The sequence below is a fragment of the Chiloscyllium plagiosum genome, unplaced genomic scaffold (assembly GCF_037043375.1).
Source record: "Chiloscyllium plagiosum isolate Xiang-an unplaced genomic scaffold, Cpla_swu_hap1 HiC_scaffold_7, whole genome shotgun sequence".
Lineage (NCBI taxonomy): Eukaryota > Metazoa > Chordata > Chondrichthyes > Orectolobiformes > Hemiscylliidae > Chiloscyllium > Chiloscyllium plagiosum.
The window spans coordinates 97,919,830-97,932,915 of NW_028270145.1; the positions used below are offsets into that span (position 1 = coordinate 97,919,830).

General features: G+C 42.2%; 1 protein-coding gene across 3 annotated transcripts in view; it reads right to left on the bottom strand.

The window, feature by feature from the left end:
- LOC122551766 (RAS like proto-oncogene Ba) overlaps positions 1–13,086 on the bottom strand; it is a 74,139-nt gene that overhangs the window by 18,332 nt on the left and 42,721 nt on the right. For 2 of the 3 annotated variants that reach the window (XM_043694221.2, XM_043694222.2), the window contains exon 2: positions 4,629–4,795. In XM_043694221.2, coding sequence (XP_043550156.1) covers positions 4,629–4,742 — 114 coding nt within the window. In that variant the 5' untranslated portion in view covers positions 4,743–4,795. The remainder of the gene's footprint in view (positions 1–4,628; positions 4,796–13,086) is intronic. The other variant, XM_043694223.2, reaches the window with a different exon arrangement.

A 13,086-nucleotide genomic window follows, 5' to 3' on the forward strand; every position in this document is an offset into this window, starting at 1 on the left:
TCTTCACTTTGAGGGGTGTGGTGCCCAACACTGACACTGGATGAAGTATTCCGTAAGACATCATCAGTGCCTTCCATAAACTCAAAAGTGAATAGCCGTCTCAAAAACCACCAACCAGAATGTTTGATGCAAGAGTATAAAGCTGTTTAAAACAATACAAGCAAAACTTCTAATCAGGTAGGAATACTTTGTATTTAGATTACAAAATGTAAGAAATAAAATCAAATGTTAACTGCAAATAGGGATATTAAAATTGAAAATCAATTCTAAACAAACATTTTGGCACTTGTGCAAACAGTAGCTACCACCAGTTGAGACAGTAGGATGCTCTAAGACCATGATGTAGAAGACAGGAGTTATTCAAGGTCACTACAATTTGCTCTTCAAATGGGAGTGGAAGAATAAAGTCAAATAGCGCAGAAACAGACCCCTCGGTCCAACTCATACATGCCAGACATCCCAATCTGACCTAGCCACATTTACCCTCTCTAAACCCTTCCTATTCATACACCAATAGATGGCTTTTAAATATAGTTGTATCTGCCTCCACCATTTCCCCTGGCAAATCATTCCATACACTCACCACCCTATGCATGAAACCATTGCCCCTCAGAGCCCCTTTAAACTCTTTCCCCTCTCTCCTTAAACCTATGCCCTCTAGAATTGGACTCCCCAATATACAGAAAAGACCTTGGCTATTCACCCCAAGTCCCTCAAATTTTGTAAACCTCCATAAAGGTCACCCCTCAGCCTCCTACACTCCACGGATAAAAAGGCCCAGTCGATTCAGCCTCTAATCGAATCCTCCAGTTGCAGGAACATCTTTGTAAATCCTTTCTGCAACCTCTCAGGTTTAACAACATGCTTCTCACAAATGTTCAGAATAGTTGGTTTGAAGTGTGTCTACTTCAACGCCAGGAGCATCTGGAATAAAGTGGGTGAACTTGCAGCATGGGTTGGTACCTGGGACTTCGATGTTGTGGCAATTTTGGAGACATGGATAAAGCAGGGGACAGGAATGGTTGTTGCAGGTTCCAGAATTTAGATGTTTCAGTAAGAATAGAGAAGATGGTAAAAGAGGGAGAGGTGTGGCATTGTTGGTCAAGGATAGTATTACAGTTGCAGAAAGGATGTTTGGGGATTAGCCAACTGAGGTAGTATGGGCTGAGGTTAGAAACAGGAAAGGAGAGGTCACCCTATTGGGAGTTTTCTATAAGTCTCAATAGTTCCAGAGATGCAGAGGAAAGAATAGCAAAGATGATTCTCGATAGGAGTGACAGAGACAGGGTAGTTGTCATGGGGGACTTCAACTTTCCAAATATTGACTGGAAACACTATACTACAAGTACTATAGATGGGTCAGTTTTTTTATCCAGTGTGTGCAGGAGGGCTTCCTGACAGTACGTAGACAGGCCAACAAGAGGCGAAGCCACATTTGATTTGGTACGGAGTAATGAGCCCGGCCAGGTGTTAGACTTGGAAGTAGGTGAGCACTTTGGTGATAGCGATCACAATTTCTGTTATGTTTACTTTAGTGATAGAAAGGGATAGGTGTATACCACTGGGCAAGAGTTACTGCTGAGGGAAAAAGGCAATTACGATGTGATTAGGCAAGACTTAGGAAGCATAGGATGGAGAAGGAAACTGCAGGGGATGGGCATATTAGAAATGTGGAGCTTATTCAAGGAAAAGCTCCGACTGTCCTAGATAAGTATGTACCTGTCAGGCAGGGAGGAAGCTGTAGAGCACGGGAGCAGTAGTTTAAGGAAGTGGAATCTCTGGTCAAGAGAAAGGATGCGGCTTATGTTAGGATGAGATGTGAAGGCTCAGTTAGGGCGCTTGAGGGTTACAAGGTAGCCAGGAGAGACCTAAAGAGAGAGCTCAGAAGAGCCAGGAGACGACATGAGAAGTTGTTGGTGGATAGGATCAGGGTAAACCCTAAGGCTTTCTATAGGTATTTAAGGAATAAAAGAATGACGAGTGTAAGTTTAGGGCCAATCAAGGATAGTAGTGGGAAGTTGTGTGTGGAGTCAGGAGGAGATAGGGGAAGCACTAAATGAATATTTTTCAACAGTATTCATTCTAGAAAATGACAATGTTGTCGAGGAGATTACGGAGATACAGGCTACTAGACTAGGTGGGATTGAGGTTCACAAGGAAGAGGTATTAGAAATCCTGCAGACTGTGAAAATAGATAAGTCCCCAGGGCCGGATGCCGAGCCTTTGGCATTGATCTTTAAATCGTCATTGTCTACAGGAATAGTGCCAAACGACTGGAGGATAGCAAATGTGGTCCCCCTGTTCAAGAAGGGGAGTAGAGACAACCCTGGTAATTATAGACCAGCGAGCCTTACTTTAGTAGTTGGTAAAGTGTTGGAAAAAGTTTGAGATAGGATTTATCATCTAGAAAAGATGAAATTTGATTAGGGATAGTCAGCACGGTTTTGTGAAGGGTAGGCCATGCCTCACAAACCTTATTGAGTTCTTTGAGAAGGTGACCAAACAGGTAGATGAGAGTAAGCCAGTTGATGTGGTGTATATGGATTTCAGCAAGGCATTCGATAAGTAGGCTATTGTACAAAATGCAGAGGAATGGGATTGTGGGAGATATAGCAGTTTGGATCAGTAATTGGCTTGCTGAAAGAAGACAGAGGGTGGTGGTTGATGGGAAGTGTTCATCCTGGAGTCCAGTCACTAGTGGTGTACCGCAAGGGTCGGTGTTGGGTCCACCGCTGTTCGTCATTTTTATAAACTACCTGGATGAGGGCGTAGAAGGGTGGGTTAGCGAATTTGCAGACGACACTAAGGTCGATGGAGTTGTGAATAGTGACAAAGGATGTTGTAGGTTACAGAGAGACAGATAAGCTGCAGAGCTGGGCTGAGAGGTGACAAATGGAGTTTAATGCGGACAAGTGTGAGGTGATTCACTCTGGTCGGAATAACCAGAATGCAAAGTACTGGGCTAATGGTAAGATTCTTGGTAGTGTAGATGAGCAGAGAGATCTCGGTGTCCAGGTACACAGATCCTTGAAAGTTGCCAGCCATGTTGACAGGGTTGTTAAGAAGGCATACAGTGTTTCAGCTTTTATTAATATAGGGATCGAGTTCCGAAACCATGAGGTTATGCTGCAGCTGTAAAAACTCTGGTGCAGCCGCACTTGGAGTATTGTGTACAGTTCTGGTCACCGCATTATAAGGAGGATGTGGAAGCTTTGGAAAGGATGCAGAGGAAATTTACTAGGATGTTGCCTGGTATGGAGGGAAGGTCTTACGAGGAAAGGCTGAGGGACCCGAGGCTGTGTTTGTTAGAGAGAAGGTTGAGAGGTGACTTAATTGAAACATATAAGATAATCAGAGGGTTAGATAGGGTGGACAGGGAAAGTCTTTTCCAAGTATGGTGACGGCGAGCACGAGGGGACATGGCTTTAAATTGAGGAATGATAGATATAAGACATATCAGAGGTAGTTTCTTTACTCAGTAGTAATGGTATGGAATGCTTTGCCTGCAACGGTAGTAGATTCGCCAACTTAAAGTACATTTAAGTCGTCATTGGACAAGCATATGAATGCACGTGGATTAGTTTAGGTTAGATGGACTTCAGACAGGCCAGCGCAACATTGAGGGCCGAAGGGCCTGTACTGTGCTGTAATGTTCTATATAGAAATGACCGGTTGCAATGAGAAAATACCAACCCAAACAGTACTTCGAGTAGGTTAAAACTAATATGACATTGTTCCCTGAGGTTTCTGTTGGGGTACACTTTACCAAAGTAGTTTTGGATTACAAAGCTTGATGTGTTGTGATGGACTCAATTATATCCACAGCAAACCAGCTTATTTTAAAATTACAGCAGTATTTCACATACATGCCTGTACTTAGCTATGCAATTCCAGAGAAAGTATATGTAAAGCAGGATATGAACCCAAATTACCAGTGATACTTGCTCCCTTTATAACAAAATGTAAAATTATCCTCATTGAGGAAAACCGTTTACATGATTTGAAGATTTATTTTTCAGGCCTGCCTTGGAGTTTCCTAACCTATAAATTGAAATTAGAAAAAACACTAGGAGAAAGTGGCGACTGCAGATGCCAGAGATCAGAGTCAAGAGTATGGTGCTGGAAAAGCACAGGTCAGGCAGCACCCGAAGAGGAGGAGAATCAATGTTTCAGGCAAAGGCAAATGCCTTTCATCAGGAATGAGGCTTGTGAGCGAGGGGGTTGAGAGATAAATTGGAAGTAGGGGGTGGGGGTGGGGGTGGGGGGGTAGCTGAGAATGCAATAGGCAGATGAAAATAGGGGCAATGCTGACAGGTTGGAGTGGAGGGTGAGTGGATAGGTGGGAAGGAAGAGGGACAGGTAGGATAGGTCATGAGGGCACTGCCGAGGTAGAAAGTTGGATTGGGAGAAGGTGGGTTTTGTTTTGGGGCGGTGGGGGTAGAAATAAGGAAACTGGTGAAACTAGAACAAACACTGCTCATTTATAAAAAGGATTTAATATGAAAATATTGGGCCTATATAGTACATGGCATTTCAATCTGTAATAACTAGCACAATATTTTAAGAGAAACCCCAGAGTACAAAAAATCCTATCTTTTAATATAAACTCAATGAAAATAATCTCTTACCTCATCATACATGAACTGCAATGTTAGTGCTGACTTGCCTACACCTCCACTGCCCACCATTATCACTTTGTGTAGTGCCAACGAGCTCTGATTCTTGTTCTTGTTAGCTGCCATTTTAGACCAGATTGTCAAAATGGATACGTAGTACTTGATTGGCAAGTTCTGCTCTGTACAAAAACAAATATTTTGATCAGTTTTGACAAAAAAACTGCAGAACTCTAGCTACAGCTTTTCTAAAACAAACAGGAAAGGGTAGTAACATGGCAGATCTGACAGCATTTGAAGTACTGAAGCAGTACAGATTAGATATTTCCTCAGGACGTTTTAAAAAATACAGTTGAACGTTATTATAGAACAGAAACAAGAAAATTGCTTGTTCCAGTCAACTTGGACTAAACATCCAAATTATGCTGATCAGGAAACAGAAGGAATCAGTCTACCCTGCTAGTCAGTCAGTCATTTTATTACACAAAAACGTAGATGAAGTTTTAGAAAGATATGAATTTTTCTAACAAATTACAATGCAAGTTAAAGTAGGGTTGCAAATTTAACTTGTTCATGTGTATCAAAGAACTGAACCAGAACTTCCCACTTGATTCAGCTAGGAAAATATTCTAAGATTTAAAAATTCTTAGCATTACAGCCAAAGCAATTCAAAGACAGATTTTGGAGATATTTTTAATGTCTGATTAAATGACAATGTGCATAAGTCCACTACGCACTAACCAGTGCATTAATTTTTACAATTATTCAGTTATAGTACATAATGATAGAGGACATTTTCCTTGGTAATGCAACTTATTAGAATAAGTAATTGAAATGCTTATGTTGATCACAATAGAATATTCTTACTGCAAAAAAAAAAAATGGTAACTCAATATTGCTCTTTAGTATCAAAATCCATGAAACTGCCACAGTAGTGACCAGGGAAAAAAACAGTGCTTAAAAATCAAGATCATTTCTGATAATTTCAAGGATAAAATGATTGCAAACCACCTGAAATTCAAGTTGAAAGAAACAGCAAGTCAGAAGGAACACTGGTTCCTTCTCTGGATTATGAAGTTTGAAGGTGTTTTTGATATACAAGAAATGCTAAGTCATAGAATAGCTGAGCACAGAAAGAGGACTTTCAACTCAAGTCTGCACTAGTGTGTTTGAAAATGAAACTGACTGGCTCCACTCATTCTTTTCAAGAGTCCATATTAAGCCCTGCCACCCCCAAAGTATTTAATTGCCTTCCAAAGATTACTATTTAAATCTATATGTCCCACCTTCTCCTGGTACTTCGGGCAGCTCGAGTCAAAATCTTCTCTTGTCCTTCGCTAGTTTAAGGATAAGAAACCCAATTTCTCCAGTCTTCCCACACTTTCCAGTTAATCCTTCATTGGATTAAGTCTCCAGAGTCATAGGGTCAGAGATATACAGCATGGAAACAGACCCTTCGGTCCAACTTATCCATGCCGACCAGATATCCCAATCTGATCTAGTCCCATCTGCGAGCACCCAGCCCATATCCTTCCAAACTCTTCAAATTCATATACCCATCCAGATGTCTTTAAAAACGCTGCAATTATACTAGCCTCCACCACTTCCTCTGGCAGCTCATTCCTTACACGTACCACCCTCTGAAAAAGTTGCCCCTTAGGACACTTTTCCCCTCTCACCCTAAACCTATGCCCTCTAGTTCTGGACACCTCCACTCCAGGGACAAATACTGTTTTTATCCTATCCATGCCCCTCATGTTTTTATAAACCTCAGCCTTCGACACACTAAGGAAAACACCCCCAGCCGATTCAACCTTTCCCCAGAGCTCAAATCCTCCAACTCTGGCAACATCGTAAAACTTTTCTGAACCCTTTCAAGTTTCACAACATCCTTTTGATGGGAAGGAGACCAGAATTGCACACAACATTTCAACAGTGGTCTAACCAACATCCTATACAACTGCAACATGACCTCAACTCCTGAACTCAATACTCTGACCAATAAAGGAAAGCATACCAAACACCACCTTCACTATCCTATCTAACTGCAACTCCACTTTCAAGGAGCTATGAACCTGCACTCCAAGATCTCTTTGTTCAGCAACACTCCCTAGGACCTTACCATTAATTGTATAAGTCCTGCGAAGATTTGCTTTCCCAAAAAGCAGCACCTTGCATTTATCTAAATTAAACTCCATCTGCCACTTCTCAGCCCAATGGCCCAACTGATCTAGATCCCGTTGTACTGAGGTAACTATTTTCACTGTTCACTACACCTCCAATTTTGGTGTCATCTGCAACTTACTAACTATACCTCTTCTGCTCACATCCAAATCATTTAAGTGACAGAAAGTAGTGGACCCAGTGCCGATCCTTGTGGCACACCACTGGTCACAGGCCTCCAGTCTGAAAAACATCCCTCCAACACCACCCTCTGTCTTCTACCGTTGAGCCAGTTCTGCACCAAATGGCTAGTTCTCCCTGTATTCAGTGAGATCTAACCTTGCTCGCCAGTCTCCCATGGGGGACCTTGTCAAATGCCTTATTGAAGTCCATTTAGATCACATCTACTGCTCTGCCCTCTTATTTCAAAAAACTCAATCAAGTTTGAGACATGATTCCCCATGCACGAAGCTATGTTGACTATACCTAATCAGTCGTTGCCTTTCCAAATATGTACATCCGGCCCCTCAGCATTCCCTCCAACTTGCCCACCACAGACATCAGGCTCACTGGTCTACAGTTCCCTGGCTTGGCCTTACCACCTTTCTTAAATAGTGACACCACATTAGCCAACCTCCAGTCTTCCAGCACCTCACCTGTGACTATCAATCATACAAATATCTCAGCAAGAGGCCCAGGAATCACTTCCCTAGCTTCTCAGAGTTCAGGGATTTATGCACTTATGCGTTTCAAGACATCCAGCACCACCACCTCTGTAATATGGACACTTTTCAAGATGTCAACATTATTTCCCCGCATTCTATATCTTCCAGGTCTTTTTCCCCCCCCACAGTAAGCACTAATGCAAAATACTCATTTAGTATCTCCTGTGGCTCCACACAAAGGCTGCCTTGTTGATCTTTGAGGGGCCTTCTCTCCCTAGCTACCCTTTTGTCCTTAAGGTATTGTAAAAACCCTTTGGATTCACCTTCACCCTATTTATCAAATTATCTCATTGCCCTCCTGATTTAAGTATACTCCTACTGCCTTTATATTCTTAAGATTCACTATCTTGTCTATACCTGACAAGATAGGGTTTCTTAACCAAACCCTCAATTTCTTTAGTCACCCAGCATTCCCCATACCTACCAGCCTTTCCTTTCACCTTAACAGGTGTCAGTCTCTGGACTCTCTTATCTCATTTCTGAAGGCTTTCCATTTTCCAGCTGTCCCTTTACTGTAAAAATCTGCCGTCAATCAGGTTTTGGAAGTTCTTGCCTAATACCATCAAAATTAGCCTTCTTCAATTTAGAACTTCAACTTTTAGACACTGACAACTCAGTCACCTGCCCTGCTTTATTTCCCCAAGAGTGGTCAAGTTTTGCCCCTTCTCCAGTAGGTAGATCCACATACCAAAATCAAGAATTTCCTCTTCATCTAAACCCTTAACACTATAGCAGTCCCAGTCTATGTTTGGAAAGTTAAAATCCCCTACCATAACCACCCTATTATTCTTACAGATAACACTGATCTCCTTGCAAATTTGTTTCTCAATTTCCCTCCAACTACAGAGGAACTTTGATTATCCAAACGAGATGGTCGAGCACTATTTCGTTTGGATAATTGATTTCCTGTGGGGCTTGGAGTTTTCTGTGAATTCTGCTCCCCGTTCAGGAGACTAGACTAGGCAGCAGCACACCACACGCGAGCCCCCCCACCCACCGCCCAACCTTGCCCACCTGCAACCTGGGCAGCCAGACAGGACACCAACAGTAAGACTGCTGCTGCCTTTGTGGGGTAAGTCTGCAAATAGCACACACTCCGAGCCACACAACATTTTACTACAACCTTTTGACCGGTTCTACCTTTGCCCTGTCAAGGATAATGTTGGAGAGATTCTGGGGGGGTTTGGGTTGGGTTGGGTTGGGTTTTCACCCCTGTGTAGATCTCCAAGGGAAGTGGGGAGAGAAAGGGCGGGAGGTCAGCCATTTAGAGAGTGCCTGGACCGTCCAGGACTGCTCTCGGCAGCCTTTCAGTGAGTGGAGTTTGTTTTTAATCATTGCACCTGTAAACAAAATACACGATCAGGGTTGAAACAGCTCTTTGATGTAACGTTTCTATCAGGACTTTGAGATCCCTTCGGATAATCTGATATTCGGATAATTGATAGAGATTCCTCTGTATTTGGGGGCCTATAATGTAATCCCAATAAGGTGGCGATCAACTCTTATTTCTCAGTTCAACCCAAGTAACTTCCAGGAATATCCTCCTGGAAGTTACTTGGATAGCATTACAGCTGTAATGCTATCCCTCATCAAAAAGGCCATTTCCCCCCTGCACCCTGCACCCCACCCCCCTCCCCCGCCTGCCTTTCTGAACTTCCTATAGCATTTGTATCCAAAAACATTAAGCTGCCAGCCCTGCCCATCCCTGAGCCACATTTCTGTAATTGCTATATCCCAGTCCTATCTTCCTAACCATGCCTAGAGATCATCTGCCTTCCCTGTTAGGCCTCTTATATTGAAATTAATGCAGTTTAATTTATCAGTCCTACCTGGTTTGTTGCTTTTCCCTGCCTGTTTGACTCTTCTCAACTGTACCAGTCTCATATTGAGCACTTTCCTCACTATCTCCCTCCCCCACTCTAATTGAGATTAAGGAAGCTTTTCACATGACAGTGAAAAGGAGTAAATTTCCAAACTTGAATCTTCAAACAGTTTGAGACAGTCTCAAATGATCAGCTATTACAAAGTTTCTTTCACAGCTTTACAGGCATTAAATTTCAAGCTCTGAGCAACTCTTCAAATTTGTCCCAATTACAGGTACGAAGTTAAAATGAAAATCAATTTCAGTGCTCAACATATTTTCACAATAAACATAGGGAACAGAATTTACATATGCCAATAGTAGCAATGCATATTCAGCCTGCTATTGCTTCAACTTGTCCCCAGATAGGGCACTTTGTTGTGACTGTAAATGATATACATGAAGTTTCAATGCTGGCTAAAATGCTCTCTGCAGATAATACCAATTTTCAGAGGGTCATGAATCTTCAGAATTCCCTTTTGCAGACAGCAGTGGACACTAATTCAATACCTTAAGTGCAGGCAGATAGACTTTTCATTCATAAGGGGCTGGAAGGGGTGTGTGTGTGTGTGTGTGTGTGTGTGTGTGTGTGTGTGTGGTGAAAGAGGTGAGTGCGCAGAGTTGAAGCTACAACCAGATGAATTGCCATCTTATTGAATGGCAGAGCAGGTTAGAGCAGCTGAACAGTCTATTTCTAATTCTAATGTGCACGTTTGCGTGGGATGGGACAAGAGGAGGAGTAGGAGAGAGAGACAAAATACCAACTGGTGAACCTTCTTTAGACTGCCTGTAAATATTATCAGCTTCATAATACCCTTGCTGTAAGTGTGACCAGAACTGGACACCGTATTCTAGAAGAGGACTCACTGGCCTGTGGAACGTCAACATGATGCCCCAATTCCTATACTCAAAGGTCGGAGCAAAGTCTGCTAAACTCCTCACAGAAGCGCACACATTGTCAATCTTAATGAGTCAGGAATAGCAGAGAGTGATCAGAAGTCCCAAAGTGCAAGTGTTAGTAATCAAGATGTGGTGCTGTGGAGATAGCCTTTTATACATTTCTCTATTTCAAAAGAAGGACAAATCATTGCACATGAGTATAGGAGGAGAATGAAGTGGGAAAACAAAAAGATAGCTGTCAGTCTCCTTGCATGGTCAGAAAAAGTTAGAGAGAGGGATAAGACAATCACTCTAGGTTTAGATATTTCAAATGAGGCATTGGAGAACAAGATAGAGCAGGTCAACAAGCACAGGGCTAAATGGTCATCATAGTTAATGCTGGACTGGATTTGGGTAAAGATCTGAAATTTTACAGATGAATGAGGGGGCTGACTAGATGAGGTGCTTAGCAGAAGGGATGTACCAAGACAGGGAAAGGCTAGTATGTAGATGTGAAGGTAGGCAGTTTCACAATAAAAGGAATTAAAAAGGATTCAGGGGTCAAATAGGATAGCAAAGTTGCTAGTAATCTGGCTCATCTATGGAGAAGCAATGAGAACAGTGTCAAGTTAATGAAGTTTGTGGTGGAGAACAAACAAGGTGGCTTCAGGTCTTCCCATTGCTTGGATGGACTGTTCATCCAGATCAGAGACTTATTTCATGACCTTCAGAAGGTAATCAAACAAATTTCTAACAGTATTCAACCCTGAAAATTTTTTTTTTTTTATGATGCTTCTTTCTGCTGAAGCAGCAGTGGAAACGTGTTTTGCCCAGAAAATGGATCAATCCTAACTTTCAATTTAACATGCACATAAGTATTAATCACTTTTGCCTCAGTAGAAGTTTGCTTAATATCAGTGTTCATTCAGCCCACTTTACACACCTACCATCTGAGGGGAAAATCTTTTTCTAAAAGACTAAATGCTGCCAATGCCACAGCATTCTGCAAATTAGATTCCCTTCAAAAGCTCCAGTGACCGTCTCAAACTCTACATTGGTTGACTTTGTCACCAAAACTTTTCAATTACAATAAACGACAACTGTTATTTTACCAAACGCTATAGGCAATTAAAAATTCATTGTATTCAAATGGACAAATGGAGCATTTAAAAAGTTGGAGTAGTTTTTTGCTCATAGTATTGACCTTAACCACTGTTGTTTACATACCTCATGGAAAAGTGAGCCAGTGACAACCAAGTATATAACTCTTAAAAGGCAGCCAGTGGCAGGAGCTTGCCAGTGAATCTCATTTAAGGGTAAAACTTCCTTCTTATTTCAGTGCAATGCAGCAAAAAGCAACAAAGCCAGCACAAAGAGATTATGGAATTTCAAGCATATGCTGCTGCTGCTGCTTTTTAGGTTAACATTGCAACTAGTTAATGCACAGCAAGATCCCACACAAACTCAGTAGCATACAGAATTGGAAATGTGAATTAATTTCTTGCCACACAAATGACTGCAGAAAAGCAATAATCAATTCACAAACTCACTCACTTTTGTTTATCCATAGTTCTCTGAAGGTGAAAGGGCATGTTAGTAGGGTGGTGAAAAAGGCATTTGGTTCACTTGACTTTATCAACAAAAGGAACAAATTACAAGCAGAGAAATCATTTTGGAGTTGTATAGAACATTGGTGCGGCCACAGCTACAGTACTGTGCACATTTCTGGTCGCCACGTTACAAAGTGAGATTGTACTGGAGAGGGTGCAGAGGAGATTGACCAGGATGCTGCTTAGGATGAAAACTTTAAGTTGAGGAAAATTGACTTGGGCTATTTTCATTGGAGCAGAGAAAACAGAGGGCACTCTGACTGAGGTGTGTAAGATTGAGGGGTATGGACAAAGTGGATGAGGAGCAGCTACTCCCCCAAGTTGAAGGGTCAGTCACAAGGGAAAACAGGTTCACTGAGGGCCATGACATTTAGGGGAAGGAGGTTAAAATGTTGTTTTTGTTTTAAATCCAGAGTATAATGACATTCTGAAATGTGCTACTTAGGAGAATGGTAGAGGTGAAATGCCTTATTCTTTAAGAAACACCTGGATGCGCAGTTAGCACGTCTTAACATTAAACGCTATGGTCCACGTGCTCAGAAGTGGGATTAGGTTGAAGGTCAGGTGTTTCTCATGTCAGTGCAGACTCAAATGGACCAAACGGCATCTTCTACACTGCATGATCTGATTTCATGAGATTATTCTCTAACATGGTTTCTACCTGCCATCCAAAGCAGGTCCTAGTAAACTCAGGTGGGTGGGGTGGTTTGTGTAAACACAAATCATGTTTGAATCTAACTTTAGAGAACAGGCACAATGCAAGTTTAAAAAAGTTACAAAATGGCTTAAAAGATGAAACATTGGGGTGCAGGTGGACAGTGCTAAAGAGAATGTTTAGGAAAATTTAGTCTTTATACAGTGATTGCTGAGCCTCTTGCTGAGATATTTGGATCGATAGTCACAGGTGAGGTGCCAGAAGACTGGAGGTTGGCTAACATGGCGCCACTGTTTAAGAAGGGTGGTAAGGAGAATCCAGGGAACTATAGACCAGCGAGTCTGATGTCAGTGGCATGCAAGTTGGAGGGAATCCTAAGCGACAGGATGTACATGTATTTGAAAAGGCTAGGTCTGATTAGGGAGAAAGTGAGGTCTGCAGATGCTGGAGATCAGAGCTGAAAATGTGTTGCTGGAAAAGCGCAGGTCAGGCAGCATCCAGGGAACAGGAGAATCGACGTTTCGGGCATAAGCCTGAAGAAGGGCTTATGCCCGAAACGTCGATTCTCCTGTTCCCTGGA